The 23,567-nt window shown below is 40.5% G+C and overlaps 5 protein-coding genes across 6 annotated transcripts; 4 read left to right on the forward strand and 1 right to left on the reverse strand.

Annotated features, from left to right (window-relative positions):
- Positions 1-305: 305 nt before the first annotated feature.
- On the forward strand, positions 306-1,479 carry LOC9304536 (putative F-box protein At3g52320). Its single transcript, XM_002868418.2, has one exon. It carries the CDS (start codon positions 381-383, stop codon positions 1,440-1,442), a length of 1,062 nt encoding a protein of 353 aa, XP_002868464.1. The 5' UTR covers positions 306-380; the 3' UTR covers positions 1,443-1,479.
- Positions 1,480-2,929: 1,450 nt separating this feature from the next.
- On the forward strand, positions 2,930-3,831 carry LOC9304537 (putative glutathione S-transferase DHAR4). The gene has a single exon (XM_002868419.2). It carries the CDS (start codon positions 3,010-3,012, stop codon positions 3,730-3,732), a length of 723 nt encoding a protein of 240 aa, XP_002868465.2. The 5' UTR covers positions 2,930-3,009; the 3' UTR covers positions 3,733-3,831.
- Positions 3,790-4,988, reverse strand: LOC9304538 (acyl carrier protein 2, mitochondrial). The gene is made up of 2 exons (XM_002870430.2): positions 4,702-4,988; positions 3,790-4,193 (listed from the first exon to the last, which is right to left on the reverse strand). Exons 1-2 carry the CDS (start codon positions 4,906-4,908, stop codon positions 4,017-4,019), a joined length of 384 nt encoding a protein of 127 aa, XP_002870476.1. The 5' UTR covers positions 4,909-4,988; the 3' UTR covers positions 3,790-4,016.
- Positions 4,989-6,363: 1,375 nt separating this feature from the next.
- LOC9306548 (GDT1-like protein 3) lies at positions 6,364-8,778 on the forward strand. 2 transcript variants are annotated; one of them, XM_021016895.1, is made up of 10 exons: positions 6,364-6,484; positions 6,596-6,706; positions 6,793-6,864; positions 6,942-7,079; positions 7,168-7,266; positions 7,369-7,441; positions 7,864-7,952; positions 8,081-8,164; positions 8,265-8,324; positions 8,397-8,778. In XM_021016895.1, exons 2-10 carry the CDS (start codon positions 6,620-6,622, stop codon positions 8,583-8,585), a joined length of 891 nt encoding a protein of 296 aa, XP_020872554.1. In that variant the 5' UTR covers positions 6,364-6,484; positions 6,596-6,619; the 3' UTR covers positions 8,586-8,778. The 2 variants fall into 2 exon arrangements, with proteins under 2 accessions (XP_020872554.1, XP_020872553.1); XM_021016894.1 differs by having other exon boundaries at positions 6,364-6,706.
- A 3,167-nt stretch (positions 8,779-11,945) lies between these two features.
- Positions 11,946-14,038, forward strand: LOC9304539 (uncharacterized Rho GTPase-activating protein At5g61530). The gene is made up of 8 exons (XM_021018478.1): positions 11,946-12,006; positions 12,489-12,562; positions 12,716-12,871; positions 12,958-13,020; positions 13,099-13,117; positions 13,323-13,421; positions 13,512-13,589; positions 13,673-14,038. The coding sequence occupies exons 1-8, from the start codon at positions 11,946-11,948 to the stop codon at positions 13,771-13,773; spliced, it is 651 nt and encodes a 216-aa protein (XP_020874137.1). The 3' UTR covers positions 13,774-14,038.
- Positions 14,039-23,567: the final 9,529 nt, after the last annotated feature.

Consider the following 23,567-nt stretch of genomic DNA (forward strand, 5'->3'; position numbering starts at 1 on the left):
TAAATAGATAAGGAAAGATTTTGTACAGACTTTTGCTAAATATATGAGAAATGAATTTCATTTAACAATCTTTACTTAAATAAAACAAATCTAAATAATTAATGCTAATGGCATGCCATTGTAAATACTTCTCAACTTCATGATTTATTTGCTAATTGTGATCCAAAAATGTATATATAGATGTTTCTTTAGACATAAAGCACATGAGAGAAATGGTTTTTTTAGACATAAAGCACATGAGAGAAATGGTTTTTTAGACATAAAGCACAAGAGAATAATAAGATCCCTCGAAAATTTGGTCCGGTCTGGAGCACTTTCGAATTAACAACAAGGGAAAAAAAAATACACAGCGGCTCTGAAACAGAGATCTAGCAAAAGCTATGCGACGATTTTCTTTCCTTCTCGCCACCGTGAAATGGCTGAGGAAGAAGAAGAAGGTAAGTCCGAAGGCAGAAGACTTCGAAAGAAGAACTATAGCCATGGTCAAGCCCTATTCGAAACCCACCGGCTTTGACAGTATCCCTGAAGATCTGTTGATGAAGATCTTCGCGAGACTGTCGGCGAAATATGTAGCGAGGTTAATGTACGTCTCAAAGCTCTGGTATTCTCTCATAGCCTCCCGCTATTTTACAAAACTTTTCCTTGAATCCCCATCATCGGCAAAACGACAGCGTCTGCTCGTGTCACTTGTGGACATGGCAGCCCCGCGTCACTATAAATTCCTCTCATCTTCATCGACTCATGATGATCATTCGGATACGTCAGTTTGTGTAATGGACCAAGTTCTGAACATGCCGGGACTAGAAGGCTACTTCGTGAATGCTCTCTGGGGCTTGATCTGTGTCAGACTTGGGAGAAGCTTACGAATCTTTAACCTCACCACCAGGCAGCGTGTGATCTTGCCCGTTCTAAGATCAAAACTTTTGACTCAAGAAAATATTTGGAACGCTTTTGGGCACGACCCTGTTCAAGATGAATACAAAGTGCTTAGCACATTTTGGGAGGTGATGAGCGAAGATGAGGGGAGAGTAGTGAGGTCCGACCATCAAGTGTTGGTTCTTGGTCGTGGGGCTTCATGGCGCAACACTAATGGCCAGATTTATCCTCATTTTCCTTACACACAAGGGTGTACCATGGCCATTAACGGTGTTATGTATTATGGAGGTTGGGTTGCTAAGAACACGAGTGTGGTCATGAGTTTTGACTTGGCTACTGAAGATTTCACTATGATTGAATTACCCATTGAGGCTGGAATCATCTGGCAGGCTAGTCGCGCTAATCTCATGAACTATGGAGACAAGGTAGCTGTTTCAGAGTATTCCCGACTTCCTTCTGATGGGACCATCGACCTTTGGGTTTTGGAGGATGCGAGGAAGAGGAAGTGGTCAAACAAAGACTCTGGTATTACCCCTATCCCAAATGAATTTTGTCCATGGCAATGAATTGACATTATTAGGCACGGGTCGTCGTGGATTGGTTTGGCTGACAAAGAAAATGCTCTTACGACCGAACCGAGACCCTATGTCATTTACGATTTGGAGAAGAACAATATAATAAGAATCCTTGAAATAAGTCCACTACCACAGCTGTCTTTTCGGATTAAACAACGGTTTGCAAATTGTTGTTTGGCAGGATGATATTGAGAACATTATGTATTTTGAGACATAAATTGTATTGTTATAGTTCAATCGGTTTTCGGAAATACATATGGTAACAATACAATTTATGTCTGTAAAAACATAATGTCTGAACAATCTACTATACATTTTTGCAACACTTTTTGGGGTTCCTAATCGGGTCAAATTTTGTTTAATTTTGACCCGGAAATCTTCAATCGGATCTTTCCTTATTTTTGACAAAATTAAAAAACGAAAATTAATCAATAAAATCTAAAAAATATATATTTTCTCAACTAATTACTATACCTAAACTCTTTATTTATGGCATATTCTCTACAATTTTTATAGATATAGAAATCAAATATGATTATTTAATGCTAATATAACAAATTTGAACTAATTTCCTAAAACCTCTCTACCTAATTAAAACATAAATATATGATTCTCATTTCACTTTTATATGATCTTATATTTATATTATTTTGAACTATTATAAAATATATATACTTAATAAAAAAATTCGATTTTTCTGCATATGCTATGATTCAAATTTTTTAAAACGGACATATTACTCAATCGATGAAGAAAAAAGTATGTGTACAATCTATATTAACATTTTTGAAAAACAAATTTGCGCGTTTAATCAGGTCGTATTTTTTTTTTTTACTCTGACCCGGAATTGAGTCATTCAGATATTTTCTTAATTTCTACAATTATCTAAAACGGGACAATATACCACGGTGAAATCTTAAAATTAACAAATCGAAATACAATTATTTAGTATTTTAATATACATTTTAAAAATATTTTTACGGGTTGGTCTAAAAACACACACTAATTTGAAATATATATATATATATATATATATATATATATATATATATATATATATATATTATAGAAACTATTTGAAAGCAAACTTTTAAATTGACTCGAATTATATGTCTTTTAAATAAAAGTGTTATTAAAAGAAATAACAAAATGATGTTTAATTTTACGGGACATGATTATATGGTGGGACGGGTCGGATTTGGATTGATATTAATACGGGATAATATATCACGGGTGAATTCCTGGGATTAACAAATCAAAATACAATTATACAATTTTAAACACAAAACAAAACAAATACAACTTAAAATTTTCATTTTTAGTTACAACGCATGTGACTCGCAATGTACAACAAAAAATATTATATACAACAAATTCATCAGTTTATAAAAAGACAAAAAAAATCAAATAATTAATCCGCGGTGTACCGCGGGTAACAATCTAGTACTATAGTATAAAGAAAAGGAGAAAACAAAAATGGAAGGATGTTGGGAGGCACGTTAACTTTCGATTGAATTATTTATAAACTTCATATATCAAATGTTGCCGTAGGCACATCATGCATTTCCACTACAAAAATGATACTAGTAGTTATGGCAATTCCTGTGGAAAACAAAACAAAACAACAATGGGGATTGAAGTCTGCGTGAAGGCCGCTTCAGGTGCACCTGATGTTCTTGGTGATTGCCCTTTTAGTCAAAAGATTCTTCTCACTCTCGAGGAGAAGAAGCTTCCTTACAAAACTCATCTCATTGACGTTTCTCTCAAACCGGATTGGTTCTTGGCTATTAGTCCCAAGGGAAAACTTCCATTGATGAAGTTCGACGACAATGACGAGTGGGTGGCTGATTCTGATCTCATAGTGGGAATCATCGAGGAGAAATATCCGGACCCTTCCCTCGTGACGTTTCCTCCTGAATATGCCTCTGTGGGCTCCAAGATCATTGGTGCTTTTGTGATGTTTTTGACGAGCAAAGATCATGCGAATGATGGGTCCGACATGGCTTTGTTGGATGAACTTGAGGCGTTGGACCATCACCTCAGGACTCACGTTGGTCCTTTTGTGGCTGGCGATAAAGTCACGGCCGTGGATTTGAGCCTAGCGCCAAAGCTTTACCATCTAGAGACTACCTTAGGACATTTCAAGGATTGGTATGTCCCTGAGAGTCTAACCAATGTTCGAAATTACATGAAGGTGTTGTTCTCTCTTGAGTCTTTTGAGAAAACTAAGGCTGCCAAAGAATATGTGATTGCGGGTTGGGCTCCTAAGCTCGACGTGTGATGCATTATTGTCTTGTGTTATTACTAAAATGTAGTCTTGTGTTTATTTCCTCATCTATTTAAAATAAAGAAACACACCAAGTGTTGGTGTCTTCTGCTACGAGGTTGTTTTTCTCGTTTTCAATGTCCATCATCTAACTCTCTTGAAGAGTTAAGAGAGAAGTTCATTAATTCCATAACAAAATCATAAACAATAACAAAGCTGCGCAAAACTAAAACTCCACAATCTTCTTCTCAATGGCTTCGATTTTGGAAATGTCTCTTTCGCAAAGAATATATTCTCGCTCATTTTGCCTGCGGGTGTGAAGCAATGAAATCAACAGCGAGATCAACCGACTGTATCTTATCAGCTTCGTTATCGGGTATCTCGAATCCAAACTCCTCTTCCAATGCCATAACCACCTCCACAGTGTCCAAACTATCCAAACCTAGATCATTGTTGAAATGCGCCTTTGGTGTCACCTACATCACCATGAATTGCACTAACTTATTCAAATCAAACAAGTACATTTTCTTCCTCAGATCTAAGTAATGGCAAGTTCAAATCAAAACGCAATGGCCTCAGATACATATAACTAAAGACTAACTAACCAATGGACTAAATCGAAGTAGCTGATCCAAAGACTAACCAATGAGCATGCCATAAGTTCCATATCCATCCAAGTAGCTGATCCAAAGACTAACCAATGGACTAAATCCAAAGCCTTTGGACGAATGATTCGCTAAAATGTACAATCATTATCTATATAATCAAAAGACAATGCGTTCACTGAATTACTGAATTGGCTAGGTCTCTTACTCTTTGGTTCGGTTAAAGCTATCTTGAATTGGTTAATGCCTTGAATTACAAATTGACATTGGCACAAAGCAAACAACAAAATGTTCAAGAAACAAAAGCTCTAGCTTCCATAATCAAATGTCTATCTATCACAATTAAATACAATGAATCACAAGTAAGAATCTGAAATACCCTAGAAGGTTCAACTTTTTGGAAGTTTTTGACGACAGAGAGAACGCGATCTGTGACTTCGGATTTGTCGAGGAATGATCCTCTGACTTCTTCAGAGAAACGACGGAGAAGAACGTACAAAGGAGGGGAAGTGATACTGCTGGAGATTTGAAGAGAAGGTGTGACATTGACTCTTAGGTATTTAAGCAGAGCACCTCTCGCCGCCATTGCTGCCGCAGAAAAAAAGACCTAGAGAACCTTTCTCTCGTCGGAGCTCTCAGGTCAGATCAAAGGCGATGATTTCGTTACCTGAGTTACTAAACGATGTCATTTATTGTAAGTATTGGGCTTTTTGAGCCCGTTTACGAAATGCCACACACCACAAAGGAACCAAGTTTGAGAAAAAATTAACAGATTTGGTTAAGAATTTGTATACAGTAAGTTGTATTTTTTGGAAAAATAAATCAATCCAATTTGTAAAAACATTTTGTCTGCAAAGGAATTTGTATTATATAAAATAAAACATATATTTTACAGTAGACATATTTCCTTTTTTGTTTTCTCAACATCTTTCATTTATTAAAGACATACTCCCTCCCTTTCAGTTTAGTTGTCGTTTTAGGATTTAAATTTTGTTTCATAATAGTTGTCGTTTTAGGTTTTCAATGCAAATGTTTGGTGAAAATTCCAGTTTTATCCTTATTGTTTTAATGTTTTGGCCAATAAAATTTTTTATAAAATATATTAATAAAGGGTAAAACAGAAAATTTAATGCTTTTCTTAATTTGTGTGAAAAAACCTTAAACGACAACTAAAACGAAACGGAGGGAGTAGTTTACAAGAGATCATAGAAAATACAATGATACAAAAACATCGAGTAAAATCATCAAGTATACTGAAGAAAGATGAAATGATAGAAGTGATTAAAAATTTAAAATTTTTATGCAATAAAGGTTGTGCCTATCTTAATAAAAATATATAAAATAAGATAAAAATTCAACATTTTATATTTTACATTCTCCTATTTAATTATTTGTTTTTTTTTTTTTCCATTAAGCTAGTTAACGATATAACTTAACTTGTCTGCGGTAATCTCAGTTTGTGAATAACCAATTTCTAGACCACAAGACTAAAATTACAATGAAGGAGCAGGTGATATCTTGTTTGGGGGAAACTAGAGCATAAGCAACATAAAGGAAAAACTTGCGAACTCCATGAATTTGGACAGAAACTTTTACTTATCAGCAAACTTTCAACCTGAGATGAGAAAATTTGTGATCTTGTTTATATCCTCTTTCAAGTCTTATCAATGTAAAACTTCTTATTTTTTCGGATTCACTTAGTTTAATCAAAGCAACAAGTAATGGAGTCTCAAATTAGAGTTCCATATGACTCTTCTCGACATCTTTATCTTATCATTTTTCCTTAGTAAAATTTGTTTTCGGGTTTACACCTAGAAAAAAACAATTGTATGTTTTCTTTCTCTTTGCATAAACCTTAAGTTAATGAGTATTTATAACTTGACCTTTAAAAACAAAACGCAATGGTATATTTTATAATATTGATGTAAAAAAAAAAAAGAACTCACTCAATATTAGAATATTGTCACTCAATTTAATTATTTTCAAATCTTTTTTAGTTCAGTTTCTTCTTCTTTGACCAACAAAAAAAAAGTTACTTTGTAAACCGTGTTAATTTGATTAATTCCATTATAGCTTCAAAACCGTACAGATCTCTCTCTGTTTCGGAGCAGCTTCACACGCTCAAAGCTCACCGATCGATTCTTCCAATGCTCTTCTAAATCGTGAGTAATTTCCATTCTCATTTCCCAGATCCAATTTTTCTCAGATTCGCTCTTTCCCGAGAAAGAAAATTTGAAGAAAGAGAGATTCATCATTTTCTCTTCAAAACTCAGATCTGCAAAATTCTCGCATCACTCATGGGTTTGATTTCAAACCCTACCCGTTTGGTTCTCGTCGCCACCACCATCTTCTTCTTCATCTTCGTTTCTTCAGTCTCCGCTCAGGTTCACGATTATTTTTCTCCTCCATTGATTTCGTCTTTTTGAAAATTCAATTATCTACAACGCCTTTTTTTGTGCTCCTTTATTAGGATTCGGTGGTTGACAACAATGAGAAACAAGAATCTGAAGGATCTGGTAAAGAGCTTGGTCGTCGTGGAATGGTAATATGAATCTCGATCTGCTTTTTGGCCTTTTGCGAATCTGAATCTCTTTTGATTCTTTATATGTTTGATTTCAGATTGGTACTGAACGAATTGGAGTTGATACTGTTGTAGACAATATTGGTGCTCTTGGTTTGAATCTTGACCTTGATTCTACTGGTCCTAGTGTATTTGATGCATTGTTTTCGAGTTTCTCGATGATACTTGTCACCGAGGTTTGTTTCTTTTGCTTTCAGATTCACTGGAGTTGATATATCCGTTGATATTGTTAGAGCTTAATCTTTGTTTCTCATCATATGTTAGATTGGAGATGAAACGTTTATAATAGCGGCATTGATGGCTATGCGACATCCTAAAGCTACTGTTTTATCTGGTGCACTTTCAGCTTTGTTTGTTATGACTGTAAGTGGAAGATTTCTTTGATATTCATCGTGTGTTTATCGTAATTAGTTTCTTATATTCACTGTATGCCTAATTGTTGCGATATTCCTGAATTACTTTTAGATACTTTCGACTGGACTTGGTAGGATAGTGCCAAACTTGATATCAAGGAAGCACACCAACAGTGCTGCTACGGGTATGTAGTTCTCTCATATGGTGTGAGTGTGACACTGTCAACACTACAATTTTGGTTTTTCAAAGAATTTGCTAGCTTAAATAAATTGAGAGCACTATGCAACTATATGATCATGAATTTTGTCTATTTAAATCGTACTGTCTAAAGCTTAAAGCTTATCGACTGATCTTTTAGTGCGTCTTGTGATTATGATTTTGCAACTCCAGTTTACTTGAACTGTATATCTTGGTATCTAAGTTTATTTGACATGGTGAAATGGAAGGATAATTGATTCATTTAGTAAAATAGAGCTATCCAAACAGATTTTCCTTCATGTCTTTGTTTGGGAATATGTAAAACACTTAAATGTGGTAGTAGTAGATACATCTGTATTCTCATTTGAATGGTTGCACTTGAAAGATCTTACATCTTTGAAAATGCAGTTCTCTATGCATTTTTTGGTTTGCGCCTACTCTACATTGCTTGGAGGTCTACTGATTCAAAGTCAAACCAGAAGAAGGAAATGGAAGAAGTAAGTGGTTCTCAAGCTACATGTGATGCCAGTTGGTTGCATGTTGATAATCAAAAGAGATTGTGCCTGACATTCTTATTTGCTAGTAACATTGAAAGTTGTCTGATTTCCCATCATCTTTGGTAAAGGTTGAAGAGAAGCTCGAGTCAGGCCAAGGGAAGACACCCTTCCGTCGCTTATTCTCAAGATTTTGTACCCCAATATTTCTGGAGGTATTTTTATATTGGGCATATTGATGCTTTCGGTTGTGTGATTTTAGCGATAAACTGTTTAAAAAGTTGACTATAACCCTTCTCTTGTATTTTCTTGCAGTCCTTCATCCTAACCTTTCTAGCTGAATGGGGCGACCGTAGCCAGATTGCTACAATAGCTGTAAGACTCATCTCTCATGTATCTGGCTTTTTACTAAAATTGACCAGTGAATGACTTTTATCGTTTTTGAAGTTGGCGACTCACAAGAACGCCATAGGAGTGGCCATCGGGGCAAGTATTGGACACACTGTGTGTACTTCACTAGCGGTTGTTGGAGGAAGCATGCTGGCTTCAAGGATCTCGCAACGCACAGTCGCAACTGTTGGAGGCTTACTCTTCCTCGGCTTTTCAGTCTCCTCCTATTTCTATCCTCCACTGTAGTAAATGTGCTTCTTTCAAAAATGGGTGTTAGAGACATTGTCTGAGTAAAGTTTTCAATTTTTTCTTTCTTTTTTTAAAATTAAGTTTGATTTTTGTTTAATATTAATGGCCAAACCAAAGAATCCAACGCCAATGCTTTTACAACTTACTTGCTTGAAGTGTAACAAATCTAATTAAATAAATTTTTGTACTATCCAATTTTCCATATAGAAAACCATCCGAGGGTGGAGTTTATGTAGAATTGTTGGCTGATCATATTTATGAAGTTTCTCCCAAGCTTCGATCTGAAACTATAAAACAGTTTCAACATCTTGACTCTGCCTAAGTAAGAAATGAATCTCGAGAAGGTTTGGTAGCAATCGAAAACAAACCAAACTTCATATTAGTGTAAGGAGCATAATCATGTTAGAGTAAACGACACGGTAAAGAAAGAGATGTTCTTTGTGATACAAAGTCGATGAATCTTCTCCCTTAAATAACGAAACGAAAGCAAAATTGTTTCTATAGCTATGAGAGATAAGAGGTGTCGTGAGGTGTTGTCTGTGTTGGTAGTCATTCAAGGGCATGTGTGTCTACCATAGGAGGCTTAAGACAATGTATTATTGGGTTTGAGAGATTTTCAAAGTTTGATCTCTAAGTCTAAAAGGGAGAAGTGTAGTCGTAATTGGCCAAAGGGATGGACATGTGAGCTGGCCACAGGCTGGTTGTGGATACCCGTGAGTGACGATGTGCCTTTTGGCCGCGGGTCCAGAGCCTATGCCCCCAATGAGGAGCTTTGGCCAATCTTTCGTTCTCAGCTTGCTTCTTTAGCGAGACTGCAGGACATGTTACACCTGCGTCTTTAGTGTATCGACTAACTCATGTGGATTTCTTGTGTCCAAAATTCACTTAATTTGATGGTCATGAAGTTCTTCAGCTAATGACAAACTTCTGGTGCTCAGAAACTGTCTAATTTCTTGTTTTTCAACACTTTGTGTTCTTTTTTCGAAAAGACATGTGAAAACTCTTGACATTTACAAATACTTGAAAAACACCTTTAAAACACCAAAACCATATAGAACACTTATTAAAAACCTATGAAAACTATAGTATAAATGTGTAGATACGAGTATATCAATTATAGAAGAAGCTTATCCAACTAGTGTGTGAATTGGTGTTGTAATTAACAGACTCCTGCAAGACCCTAGGGTTGAGAATCAAGGCCTAAAACCTTGAGTTCTCTTCATGTATGTGTTCTTGATAAGGCAATAGAGGATTTGTGATTCTGTTATTATCATATGTACGCATACAGATGACATAAATGTTTCCGAATGTTATGATATAGCATTGAAAACTCTCATAGGTAATGGGACACCCATATCGCAAAACAACACTTGAAATATTCTTTTCGAATCTTCTTTTTCCAAAGGTAATTGAGCTCTATCTTAAATTGGGTGATAATCTCATTCCAGTAATGATTAAATAATTGACAAATACTAGACTAAATATGGAATAAATTAACTAAAATACAGTGTTTTCACGCCCGACCCGGACTACCCGGTCCGACCGGTTAATCCACGATCCGGACGCTTCTCCGGTTTGGGTTTAGTGTTAATATCCAACAATTTTAAAACCGGAAAAACCTACAAAACCCCGCCATTAACCCGTGATCCGGTGAACCGGTCGAACCGATCGGATATCACTACAAGAAAACCTGCGTTTTGCAACTAAACTTTGCGACCGAATTATTAGTCGCAAATGTTTGCGACTATTTTGTGACTTCTTAACGACCATTTAGCGACCACAATATTTACAGATGGAATATAGTCGTTATTCTGCGACTAAAACAAATAGTCTTTACTTAGTCGTTAATTTGCGACGATTTTAAAACCGATTACATACTAATTTATTATAGTCGCAAATGGGTGGCTGATATGCAACTGATGTGCGACTCAACTTTTGGTCTCAAATGATCGTCGCAATTGAGTCTCAAAAGAGCGACTAGTTAACAACCACCTGTTATATTTACACTTTAGTTGCAAATTAGTTAGAAAGAGTTGGCTCAAAACACGTTGAAATGCAGAGAAAGCGACCGGTTTGCGACTAGCACCTGAAGATTTTGCGACTGACACCTGAGAAAGCGACCGGCTTGCGACTATTTACCAACTATCGATTTTTGGTTTTACAAATTTCACATTTTAAATTTGTTTACATATAAAGTTAAACAATTCTACACTAATTTGATGTTACTTAGTAATAAAAACAAAACCAAAGTCATATATATTGATGTTTACAAATAAAACATTCAAAACTACCAAATCTCTTTGTCTTGTTACATTACTCTTATGAGTAATGTTTAGAGATTTAGTAAAATATCTATATTACTTGGGTTTTGCAAAGTTTTTCAACCTTAAACTAATATATGTCCTCTATAACACTAATATGAGTGTTTGTGAGTGATATATATCACCTTTTTGGATCACAATGTGTAGATTTCTAAATTTTGTCTTGTGACTAATAGATAACAGTCGCAAAAGTGCCACCATTTTGTAACTATTGTTCATTTAGCGACTATTTTGCGACAAAATTGTAACTATTTGCCGACCAATGTTGCGACTATTTTGATACTAATTGTGAAATTTCTAAGATTTTTGCTAAGTGTTTGGTCGAACTTAGTAATAAGAACTCAACCAAGATCATAAATTTTGATGTTTACTAACAAAACATTTACAAGTACCAAATCTATTTATACTTTTACATTACTCATATGATTAATGTTTAGGGATTTAGTAAAATATCTATATTACTTGAGTTTAGCAAAGTTTTTCTACCTAAAACACTTTTATATCCTCTATACCACTAATATGAGTGTTTGTGGGTGATATATATCACCATTTTTGATCACAATGTGAAGATTTCTAAATTTTGTCTTGTGACTAATATAAAACAGTCACAAATGAGTCGCTAAATTGGGACTAGTTTGGGACCCCTGTCCATTTAGCGACTGTTTTGGGACGTATCTTCTGACTATTTACCGACCAATATAGCGACCATTTAGCTACGATTTGTGAAATTTCTATGATTTTGGCTAAGTGTTTGGGCGGTTTCGATTCCCCCCATTTTTTTTGGTTTGTCACTAGTTTGCGACTAAAGAGCGACCAATACACTTAATTATTAGGTTAAAACAAAGTCGATCCTACCCTATACACACCAAATATTCTCAGTTAAATGAAAGCCCACTCTCTATTACTCTTCATCCTCGACACTTAAGAAAAAAAAAACCCTATTCTCACCCTTCATCCTCGACATCTCCGACCAAACCATTCTCAAACCCTAGACTGCGCTATCTTAAACTTCACCCTCCGCATCTCCGACCATCACATGGCTTCCTCCGGCCAAGAGAATGACCGTCGCCAACGTCCATCCGACTCGGGTCCGGCAGGTACTGTTTATGACTCTTCTCCTTCTTGTGATTTGTAAATGCTTGATTTTGTTTTATTTGCTCGATTTCATATTAGATCTGCTATTATTTTTGATGTTTAGGGCTGTATAGTGTTCGATTACAACCAGTTTTTAACTCGATTTCTCTCTTGGCTCTGTTTATTCCATGTTAGCTTCATTTCTCTGTTTCTCTAGGTTTTTTGGTTTGATTTTAGGTTAGTATATTACTTCAGATGATGTTTATAATTGCTTTTTCGAATTTCAAAGTGAAAAAGGTTTGATTTGTCTTTAATTTGTTCTAATCTGATTGTTAAATAAAGATTCTAAGAAACGAGTGTGTTAGTATAGTGGCTGCTCATCTAATTTGCTTAAGTTTGTGTTTGTATATTGATTCTAAGAAACTACTGTGTTTGTTGTATCTCTGTTATTATTTGTTTAAGTATGTGCTTGTTCTTTACTTCTAATTTACCTTTCAATAACTAGTGTTTCCTTTCCCTAAGTTAACCTATGATAGCATATCAGCATATAATCTCAAGGATAGCATTCTCCTTGAGATGGTAAATGGTCTTCTAATTTTCCAATGTTATTAGTTTTTGCTTCTACATTTCGACTAATATTCCTCTTTATTTTTGTACATGGTTATGGCTGGTTTGGATGGCATGGGCACGGTAATGAATGAGCTGTCTAAAAGCGTAGTTAAATGCTCTTAGTGCAGTTTCTGGTGGGCAATTCTTCAGCAGCCGGCAACTAGACATGCCGTGCAAGAACACCTCATAACAGCTGCTGCCACAACCGGGACCTTGGTCAGGAAGGGTATAACTGAGACAAAGGAAAAGGTTTCCGTTGGAAAGATCAAAATGGAAGAGGTATAGCTTCTTGAATTGACTTGACAAGAATGTTTGTCGCTTATAACTTCTGACACCTAAATTCTTTGATCTTTGTTTTCTCTTAGGCAACCAAAAAGACTGCACAAAAAAGCAAGACCATTTTGACGGACATCGAAAGGTGGCAGAAGGTACTTGAGTCTGAAATCTGATTGTATGCCGTTGATTTGAAGTTTGGTCTCTAATATCTATTGTTTGTAAATCTGCAGGGAGTTGCCAGCTCAGATGGTAAGTTAATCGCAATTTATGGAGAGAATACAGTTTATAAACATTTAGTTAATCGAAAGGTCAATTGATTCTTTGATGGAGGGTAGTGGAGATACTTAATCCTCTTATTAGTCCATTCTTGAGATAACTATTAGTTATTAAGATTCTGCTCTGCTTGTTTGAAATGCTGTAACTTTCTCTATATGACGTTTTTTTTGGCACTCAGTGTTTGGTGTTCCGATTGAGATCATTGTCCAGCGGCAAGAGTCAAACAGGCCTATACCACTGATACTGATTAAATGCGCATATTATCTCATATTAACAGGTAATAATGTTTGGACCAATGGATCACAAACCTTTTATTGCTCTTACCTTCTCATATCGAGTTATCAATGTGATATTTTCCTCTTACCAGGGCTTAATTCATCGAACTTGTTCAAAGCCGAAGGAGATAAAAAGTTGATTCAACAATTGGTTTCTGCTTACAATCAAGGTAGCCGACATTCTAACAAGATTTGCCTCGACTCTTATAGCGTAGTGAGAAATTGTAATTTGCTTGAATCACTTGTTTGGCAGATCCTAGTGCGTCAATACCTGAGGGTGTGAATCCAGTTGATGTCGCTGCACTCATGAAATACTATCTTGCCACCCTTCCGACACCCTTCCAGGCACCATAGGAGCTGCAGTCCAACCAGCAGGACACACCACTGGAACCACACCAACCTCTCCTCTATCTAACACCGCCTCAAATCATTCAACTTGATTTTAGTTTCCTTTTGTCTGTGTATGTGAACTTATTAGGATATGTTATGCTTTGATTAGGATAGTTTTTGAGTGGTTTGGAATGGTACTTGATTGATATTTGAATGGTTTTTGAATGCATTTGCTTTTGAAATGGACAGGTTTCGGACTAATAAGATGTAACCATTATGTGATCAAAAAGTTTCAGAAATTCTGACTAGTTTGTGACCAGAACAATTAACAAATGTGACCAAACTGTGACTAAACAAATTTACAAATAACTCCAAATCTCGTATCAAAATGGTTACTAATAAAGGACTATATTGTCACCATAATAAATGAGTCCTAAAATAGTCGCACATTTGCAACGATATTCACCTGTCACAGATTAGTCGGTAATTTGCGACGATATATTTATAGTCGCAAAATAGTCGCAAATTAGCGACTACAGTGATACACGAAAATTTTGCGACCGTTTTTTTGCGACCAATGGAAATAGTCGTTATTCAGTTGCAAAACCCTATTTTGCGACCGTTTAGCGACTAATATCACAGTCGAAAATGAAGTGTTTTCTTGTAGTGCGATATAGGTTTAAAAAAATTCATTAATTTTAAAATAAAATATAGGATTTTAGACTTTATTCAGTATTTTAAAGAATTTTTTTCAGCTATTAGACTCATTTTAGATTTGGATAAAGACTTCACAATACCGCATGAGGAGAATGAATGAAATAGTGAAAGAGACAACCGAGATTAGTTGTTTTGAATTTACGATGTTTTGTTAGTTTATTTCTGTCATTTATGATCTTCTACTATTTTAGTATTTTTTTACGATTTTAGACCTTTTAATTGGATTTAAAATTTTGAATCACTTTACTATTATTGTTAGATTTTATATTTTATTAAATATAGTATGCTTATTTTATTCTTTTATTTATAAAAACTTTATAATCTCTATAAATATTAAATAAATTTTAATCAATTGATCCGTGGTCAAACCCAGTTGACCCAGCGATCCAGTTATTAAATATACATATACTCAAAATTAAAATTCCAAATCCAAGTTTAAAAAACATAAATTTGAAACCCAATATTAGAAAGTCTAAACCCTTAACTTTATACTCATACTTAAAAAATAAAATCAAAAACTATAAAACCAAAATTTACCAAAAAAAAAAGTAGTCAAGGTTTCTCATTTGCAATAATTGGACTTTGTTATGAATAATATGGATATTATGTGGATGCCTATTATAGGTGTTGGGGTCGGATTTCACCCGCGTTAAGTCCGAGCTAAGACATAACGCCTCGGGACCTATCACCAAATCAGTTCGGGGAACTCTGACTAAACAGCTCGGGATCCCACACGAATCGGTTCGGGTATCCTCACTGCCGGTTCGGGACTACCAACCAACTTGGGTACCCGAGCCCGTCAATCCAATACCCGAGCCCAACTTGGTCAACCGAGCCGATTCTTTTTGACGTCTGAACGACCGAACCCATCCACGGTTCGGGTTCCTAAGCCCGTTCCTCCTACGAATACCCGAGCCCGGCGAATATTTCGGCTCGGGCATAATGTCATATTGTTTATCCGAGCCGAACACCAGGAAGTCTCCGAATCACCCGAGGCGGGATCATCAACCACCCGAGGCAAAGACTTAGTAAAAATTCGTCTTCAAAGTACCATTTCCAAGCAAGGCGTCATTTCCGAAAAAGAAGGATCATTTCCGATAGACCCGGAAATGATAGGGAAGAATCTCGAAGGATCAACTCAAATCAGGAAATCTTCCAAGAAACTCCGAAGAATAAGGAAACTATCCCAAAATCCGCGATATTCTACACCGACTTCAAGATAAATGGAAATCTTCCGAGAAGATCGCTGGAGAGGCGGTTTATCACCCCTATATAAAGAGACTCAAGGCTCTCGCAGAAGGCAAGCAATATCGCTCTAGAATTTACACTACGCAAAAGCTCTCACAGCACAAACATCTTTTTCTTTTACGATCAAACTCTTGTACGATCAAAGTCATCCTTTTTCTTAATAATATCAAGAACACCATCTTTGGTATCAATTGATTCTGTCGTTCTTTGAGAATTCTTGCAAATCGTATCCCTAAATTAAAACCCTAGACAAATCTCGATTGTGTTAGTTTCGACTTCCACAGTTTGGCGCCGTCTGTGGGGATACTTTAGAATTCTCTTACCCTAAGACGCAGAACTCGATTACCGAAAAGGACGATGAACGAAGACGGTCGTCAGACACCACCAGCTGGAGGAGGGATCCCGAACCCTCCGAACCCTCAAAATCCTCAAGCCGATCCGACGATCATAGCGACTCTAGCCGAACTGAAAGACCTGATGGTTAAATTCCAGAAGAAAGCTGACGACCAAGAGAAAGCTAACAAAACCTTGGCACAGCGAGTCGACGAAATCGCAACACGTGGGCAACAAAAAACCACGCGTTTCCAGACTCGGCCGCCACGAGCTCGGAGGGACTTGCCTGGCATCAACCCAACAAGACTCACGTTCGCGACGCCAACCGACAACACCAGAGTCGCAACCCGAGCCGACCCCGCTAGACGCGAGAACCAAGATGATCCCACCGAGCCAGACGCAATGGACTTGACGGACGAGCCAGATGATCTGCAAGATGAGCGTACCCGAGCCGGAGCTAACTCCGCCGAGCGAACAGATCTCACTGACGATGAAGAAACTGAGGAGAACATAAGATGGGCCGAAGAATCCGAAAGGGAGGACGAGCTCAGCAAGATCCGAGCCTCCCTAGCCAAGGCGGAAGCTGATATGAAGCTCGTCAAAACCCAGATACATAGCGTTTCATCCTCTGCACCAAACATCGACCGAATTTTAGAAGAATCTCGGAATACGCCCTTCACCAAAAGAATTTCCGAAACGACGATGTCCAATCTGGGGAAGTTCAAAATCGACTCCTACAACGGATCAACCGACCCGAAGTGTCACATTAAATCTTTCGTGATATCCGTAGCCCGAGCCAGGTTCAAGCCCGGGGAGAAGGATGCAGGTCTATGCTTGCTGTTCGTGGAACACCTCAAAGGACCCGCATTAGAGTGGTTTTCTAGATTGGAACGAAACTCGATTGACAGTTTTGACGAGCTGTCGACACTATTCCTCAAACAATACTCCGTCCTCATCGACCCAGAACCTCCGACGCGGATCTGTGGTCCCTATCTCAACAGCCCACCGAACCGTTGAGAGATTTCCTCACAACCTTCAAATCGACGCTAGCCAAGGTCGAAGGAATTACAGATGTAGCCGCTCTTTCGGCTTTGAAGGAAGATCTCTGGTACAAGTCAGAATTCAGGAAAGAGTTGAACCTTTCTAAACCGACAACAATTCGTGACGCGCTGCATCGAGCCTCGGATTTCGTCGCCCACGAAGAAGAGATGGCGCTGCTAGCAAAGAGGCATGAGCCAACGAAACAGGCGCCCCGAGCCGAGAAAACCGAGAAAACCGAGAAAGCCCAAGCGACACCTCCGGTCCAGAAGAAGACGCGTGAGAGCGGTACGTATACGTACCACGAAGGGCGCAATTTCTCAGGATACCATAACTACCAGATTGACACGCCCCGAGGCCATGGCCGCGGTAGAGGCCAAGGTCGTGGGCGAGGAAGAGAGTCCTTCACCTGGACAAGGGATCAGCCACCGAGCAATGATCAAGAATATTGCGAACACCACAAAATTTTCGGCCACCATACCTCGAGATGCCGAAGCCTCGGAGCCAAGTTAGCGACCAAATTCCTAGCTGGAGAGCTCAGGACGAACGTCACTCTTAAGGATCTCGAGCCAGAGCCAGAGCCCGAGCAGACCAACCCGGGAAGAGACCCCGAACCAAGGAACCAGGAGTCTCAGAAAAGAACCCGGAGGACGGAAGACGAAGACCGAGATGGTACGCGGCAGAAGGTTCTTACCATAATGGGTGGATCGCCATACTATCCTGACACCGTAGCGGCAATCAAGGCTTATCAACGCCGAGCCGAAACGCCTAGCAACTGGACAAGACCCTTCGATCGACCTAACGACGTGATCACTTTCGAAGAAAGCGAGACAAACGGGCTCGACATGCCTCATAACGATCCAATCGTCGTCACATTAGCGATAGGAGACCATGATATCTACCGAGTATTAATTGACACCGGCAGCACCATCGACGTAATCTTTCGCGAAACGCTCCGACAAATGAACATCGACATGTCACAGGTGATTCCGACCCCGAGGCCTGTCCTCGGATTTTCAGGGGAAACTTTGATGACGCTTGGAACCATCCAACTACCAGTCCGATTCGGCGGAGTAACAAAGATAGTCAACTTCTCAGTCACCGATCAACCTACCATCTACAACGTTATAATGGGAACTCCGTGGTTAAATCTAATTCGAGCTGTCGCATCAACATATCATCTGTGTGTCAAATTCCCGACTCCCAATGGCGTGAAAACGATCTGGGGCAGTCAGAAAAATTCTCGGATGTGTTTCATGGCAGCACACAAACTCCGAAACCCTGTCACTGAAGCGAAGGCTGAAACCGATCACAAGAAGTCAAAACTTGGCCGGAGTGAAGAGAAGGCTATATCTAAACAGTTATAGCAATTACAGATCGAGGAGGCGCGCGAGGAGAAGAAGCCTACCTCGGATCCTATAATCTCCATTAGCCTTGACGACGAACGGCCCGAACGATGCGTGGAAATTGGCAGCGACTTAACCGAGGAAATCAAGACCGAGCTCATCTCATTCCTCAAAGAGAACATCAACACCTTCGCCTGGTCAGCTGAAGATCTACCTGGGGTAAGCATCGACGTAATCTGCCACGAGCTGAATGTTGACCCATCTTTCAAGCCCATCAAGCAGAAGCGAAGAAAATTGGGTCGGGATCGCGCAGATGCCGTGAACGCCGAAGTAGAAAAGCTCCTGAATATCGGCTCGATCTCCGAAGCAAGATATCCGGACTGGTTAGCAAATCCTATCGTGGTTAAAAAGAAGAACGGCAAGTGGAGAGTCTGCGTCAATTTCACCGATCTGAACAAAGCTTGCCCTAAAGACAGTTTTCCACTCCCACATATCGATCGCTTAGTGGAAGCAACCGCGGGAAATAAGTTGCTATCATTCATGGATGCTTTCGCAGGATACAATCAGATTCTCATGCACCCCGACGATCGCGAGAAGACAGCATTCATCACAGACCGAGGTATCTACTGTTACAAAGTCATGCCCTTCGGACTCAAGAATGCTGGCGCAACGTATCAACGGCTCGTCAATAGGATGTTCTCCGAGCAGCTCGAGAAGACGATGGAAGTTTATATTTACGACATGTTAGTCAAATCCCTTGAAGAAAGCGATCACATAGCCCATCTACGCGACTGTTTTCGCCAGCTCAACAAGCACAACATGAAGCTCAACCCGGCAAAATGTCGTTTCGCGGTAAAGTCGGGAGAATTCTTGGGATATCTCGTAACTCACCGAGGCATCAAGGCAAACCCGAAGCAAATCGATGCTCTACTGAATATGCCCTCACCACAGAACAAGCGCGAAGTCCAACGTCTCACCGGGAGAGTCGCAGCCTTGAACCGATTCATCTCGCGGTCCACTGACAAATGCCTGGCTTTCTACGATACTCTGCGCGGAAACAAGAAATTCGAATGGACCGATCGCTGCGAAGAAGCTTTCCAGGAACTGAAGAAGTATTTGGCTAATCCACCGGTGTTGGCGAAACCAGTCCCGGGCGAGCCATTATTCCTGTACATCGCAGTCTCTGATACGGCGATAAGTGGAGTCATAGTCAGGGAAGACAGAGGGGAGCAAAAGCCGATATTTTATGTCTCGCAAACTTTCACCGACGCGGAAACACGCTACCCGCAAACTGAAAAGCTCGCCCTCGCCGTAGTAATGTCAGCTCGGAAGCTACAGCCATATTTCCAGTCTCACTCAATTGTCGTCATGGCGCCCGTATCACTCCGAACCATCCTGCACAGTCCGAGCCAATCGGGACGCCTGGCCAAGTGGGCAGTAGAACTCAGCGAGTATGACATCGAATACAGGAACAAAACATGCGCGAAATCTCAAGTCCTGGCCGATTTTATCATCGAGCTGCCAACAGAGAACGCCCGAGAAGAGTCACCTAACGCTGTTTGGATCCTCCACGTCGACGGCTCATCCTCAAAAGAAGGTTCTGGCGTCGGATTCCGCCTAGCATCACGAGAGGGTGAAATCCTCGAACAATCCTTTCGGCTAAATTTCGACGCGACTAACAACGTGGCTGAGTATGAAGCGCTGATAGCAGGACTTAAGCTGGCTCGGGGACTTAAGATCAACAAGCTGCGAGCCTTTTGCGACTCCCAGCTCGTGGCTAATCAATTTAATGGAGAATACGCGGCTCGCGACGAACGAATGGAAGCGTATCTTGCTCTCACGCAAGACTTGGCGAAACAGTTCGGAGAGTTCGAGTTAACCAGAATCCCACGAGGTGAAAACACATCGGCCGATGCCTTAGCGGCTCTAGCTTCAACCTCCGACCCGAATCTGAAGAGAATCATACCGGTCGAGTTCATCGAAAAGCCGAGCATCGAAGATAATTGCAAGGATCGAGTTCTAACAGCTCGGGAGACAGAAGAACCGGAAGAAATGGACATCAAACTGCTAGACCAGCAAACTACGGACGCAACCGAGCCCGAATACGGAAGCGACGCCAAATGGATCAAAGCCATCTGAAGTTACATAGCCGATGGAGAAGTTCCTACTGAAAAATGGGCAGCTCGGAAGCTTAAGGCCAAAGCGGCTCGGTATACTCTGATCGACGGAGAACTATTTAAATGGCGATTTTCCGGTCCCCTCCTTATCTGTGTCGAAGGAAATGAAGCTCGGAGAGTCATGGAAGAAGTACACGGCGGATCTTGTGGAAACCATTATGGCGGAAGAGCCCTGGCTATAAAGATCAAACGCCACGGATATTTTTGGCCGACGATGGTCAAAGACTGCGAGAAGTTTTCTCAACGATGTGATAAATGCCAGAGGCACGCACCAACCATTCATCAACCCGCCGAGCTCCTCTCTTCTATCACTTCGCCTTATCCATTCATGCGATGGTCCATGGACATCATCGGACCTCTACACAACTCCAAGCAGAAGAAACTCGTCCTCGTACTGACAGACTACTTCTCCAAATGGATCGAGGCGGACTCCTACGCCAGCATCAAAGACGCGCAGGTCGAGAACTTCGTCTGGAAGAACATCGAGTGCCGCCACGGAATACCTTACGAGATCGTTACAGACAACGGATCGCAGTTTATTTTAGCTCGGTTCGAAGGATTCTGCGAGAAATGGGGAATTCGCCTTAGCAAGTCCACGCCTCGGTACCCTCAGGGAAACGGGCAGGCCGAAGCGGCAAACAAGACGATTCTCGACGGAATAAAAAAGCGCCTCGACGCGAAGAATGGCCGCTGGGCCGACGAATTGGAAGGAGTACTATTGTCGCACAGAACCACGCCGCGGCGGGCCACGGGAGAAACACCTTTCGCCCTTGTCTACGGCATGGAGTGTGTGATTCCCACCGAAGCCGAGATCCCGGGACTAAGAAGACGTTTTCTCCCCGAGCAGGAAAATTCCAACACTCAGATGATGCTGGACGAGCTGGACTTAATTGACGAAAGAAGAGATTCGGCTTTGATCCGTAGGCAGAACTATCAGAATGCAACGGCTCGGTACTACAATTCTCACGCTAAGCATCGCCGTTTCCACGAAGGAGATCTCGTACTACGCAAAGTTTTCCAGAATACCGCCGAGCAGAACGCAGGTAAGCTCGGCGCGAATTGGGAGGGACCTTACACGATCGCAAAGGTAATCCGTCCCGGCGTCTACGAACTCATCAACATGAACGGCATAGCGGTACCTAGATCCTGGAACGCAATGCATCTAAGGAAATATTACCGCTAAAAACCTAAGGTACGCACGTACTCGAACTACGGGGTGGCTTGATCCCTGAAAAGGGTACGTAGGCAGCTCGTCCTCGGACGAGTTCATCTACCCCCCCTAATTAAAAAAGGGGGGAGTGGGTCCGTATACATATAGTCCCACTGAATTTTTTTTTAACTAATTTTATCCACCTCGACATCTACCCTAAAAGTCACCTCGGAAACTTTTACGGTCATCTTATCGACCTATAAAGCTAAAAGTTCGTTCGGACGATGGCCACGTCCTCGGACAGAAAAAGCTCATTTCACCGCCTCGGTTACAGCGCGCTATATAAGTATTCGAGACAATTCGGTTGGAGATATCTTGCCATAAAGAAATTGTCTTCAGAAAACCCAGTTTACTTCAACACTGGTACCCCAGTTCGCTTCTAAGCACTGGCTTCGACTATATCAGCTCGGGTCGCAACCGATAAAGATTAGTCCCACGTAGCCAAAACCCAGTTATCCTAACACTGGTGCACGATTCATTTCACTTTTGGCTCGGAAGTTGAAACGGTTCGGAAGAATTAACTTCTTAACGTCACACGCTTGCAAAAACCCAGTTACCTTGACACTGGTGCGTAATTCAATTTCTCGGCTCAGAAGTTAAAACAGTTCGGAAGGATTAACTTCTCCATGAACAACCCAAATTTACGAAAACCCAGTTACTTAACACTGGTACCGAATTGGGTTCGGAAACATCTCAAGATAAACAAAAAACGAATCAGACAAAACATTCATATTAAATGGATAAAGCCATCCAGGCATAAGTCTTTATCAAAAGAAACTTAAAACAAAAAAAAAAGGACGCCTCGGGGTCAATCTTCCCTCTCTGGAATCTGCGCGACCTCGGGAATTAAATTTGGCTCGACCGGATCGACAACTTCGGTCTGGACCGCTTCGTCCTCTACCGACCTACCTCCGAGGACATTCTGATCAGAGTCGGGAGACACCGGAGCGATCTTCAAATCTCCAAGAAGCTCCGCCCCGAGTTTGGCGTACTCAGCCTCGGCATCTCCGTACTCTTCTTTCCATTTCAGCACCTCTTCTTTCTCCTCCTCAATTTTCCCACCGCATTCAAGTGCCGCGATCAGTTCGGCATTGGCCTTAGCTTGAGAAAGGTAAACATATCGCTCAGAAACTTTGTCAAACAGACCCAGCTTCGCCTCGGTCGCTTTGACCTTTGCAGCAAATTCCTCTATGAGCTCTCTCTTGGCGGCTTTCTTGGCTCGGACCACTTCAATCTCGCGTAAAGATTTCTCTTCAGTCAGCGAGCGGTTAAGGCTCTCGATCACCGCCTCGGCCTCCTGCTGTGCATGAAGATGCTCCTCGGCCATTTTGCGCCTCGCGTCTTGCTCAGCTGCGACCAACGCCTCGGCGTTCTGCATCGCCGAAGCCGCCTCGGCCACCTTCGTCTCGGCCTCAACCCGGGCTAGCTCCAGCTTCTCTCTAGCCGCCTCGTAATCACGAGTTGCGGAATCGTAAGAGTGAACCATCTTGTTCATTGAAGAGAAGGCCTGGAATAAAGAAAAAAAAAAAAAAAAAAAAAAAAAAAACATCAAACACCAAAGTGAATTCGCCTCGGACCAAGCGAGATTCAGTGAATGTTTACCTTCAAGAAACTGGCCGCGGTTTCACCATACTTTTCCGCCTCGACCAGACTCTCGGGAGCGGGAAGCAATGGCCACGCACACGAGGCAATGAGGTTGGCAGAAGCTACCGCATCCTTGTAGATTGGACGAGATGTACCGCGGTCCTT

This window comes from Arabidopsis lyrata (genome assembly GCF_000004255.2).
Source record: "Arabidopsis lyrata subsp. lyrata unplaced genomic scaffold ARALYscaffold_7, whole genome shotgun sequence".
In the NCBI taxonomy this organism is placed as follows: Eukaryota; Viridiplantae; Streptophyta; class Magnoliopsida; order Brassicales; family Brassicaceae; genus Arabidopsis; species Arabidopsis lyrata.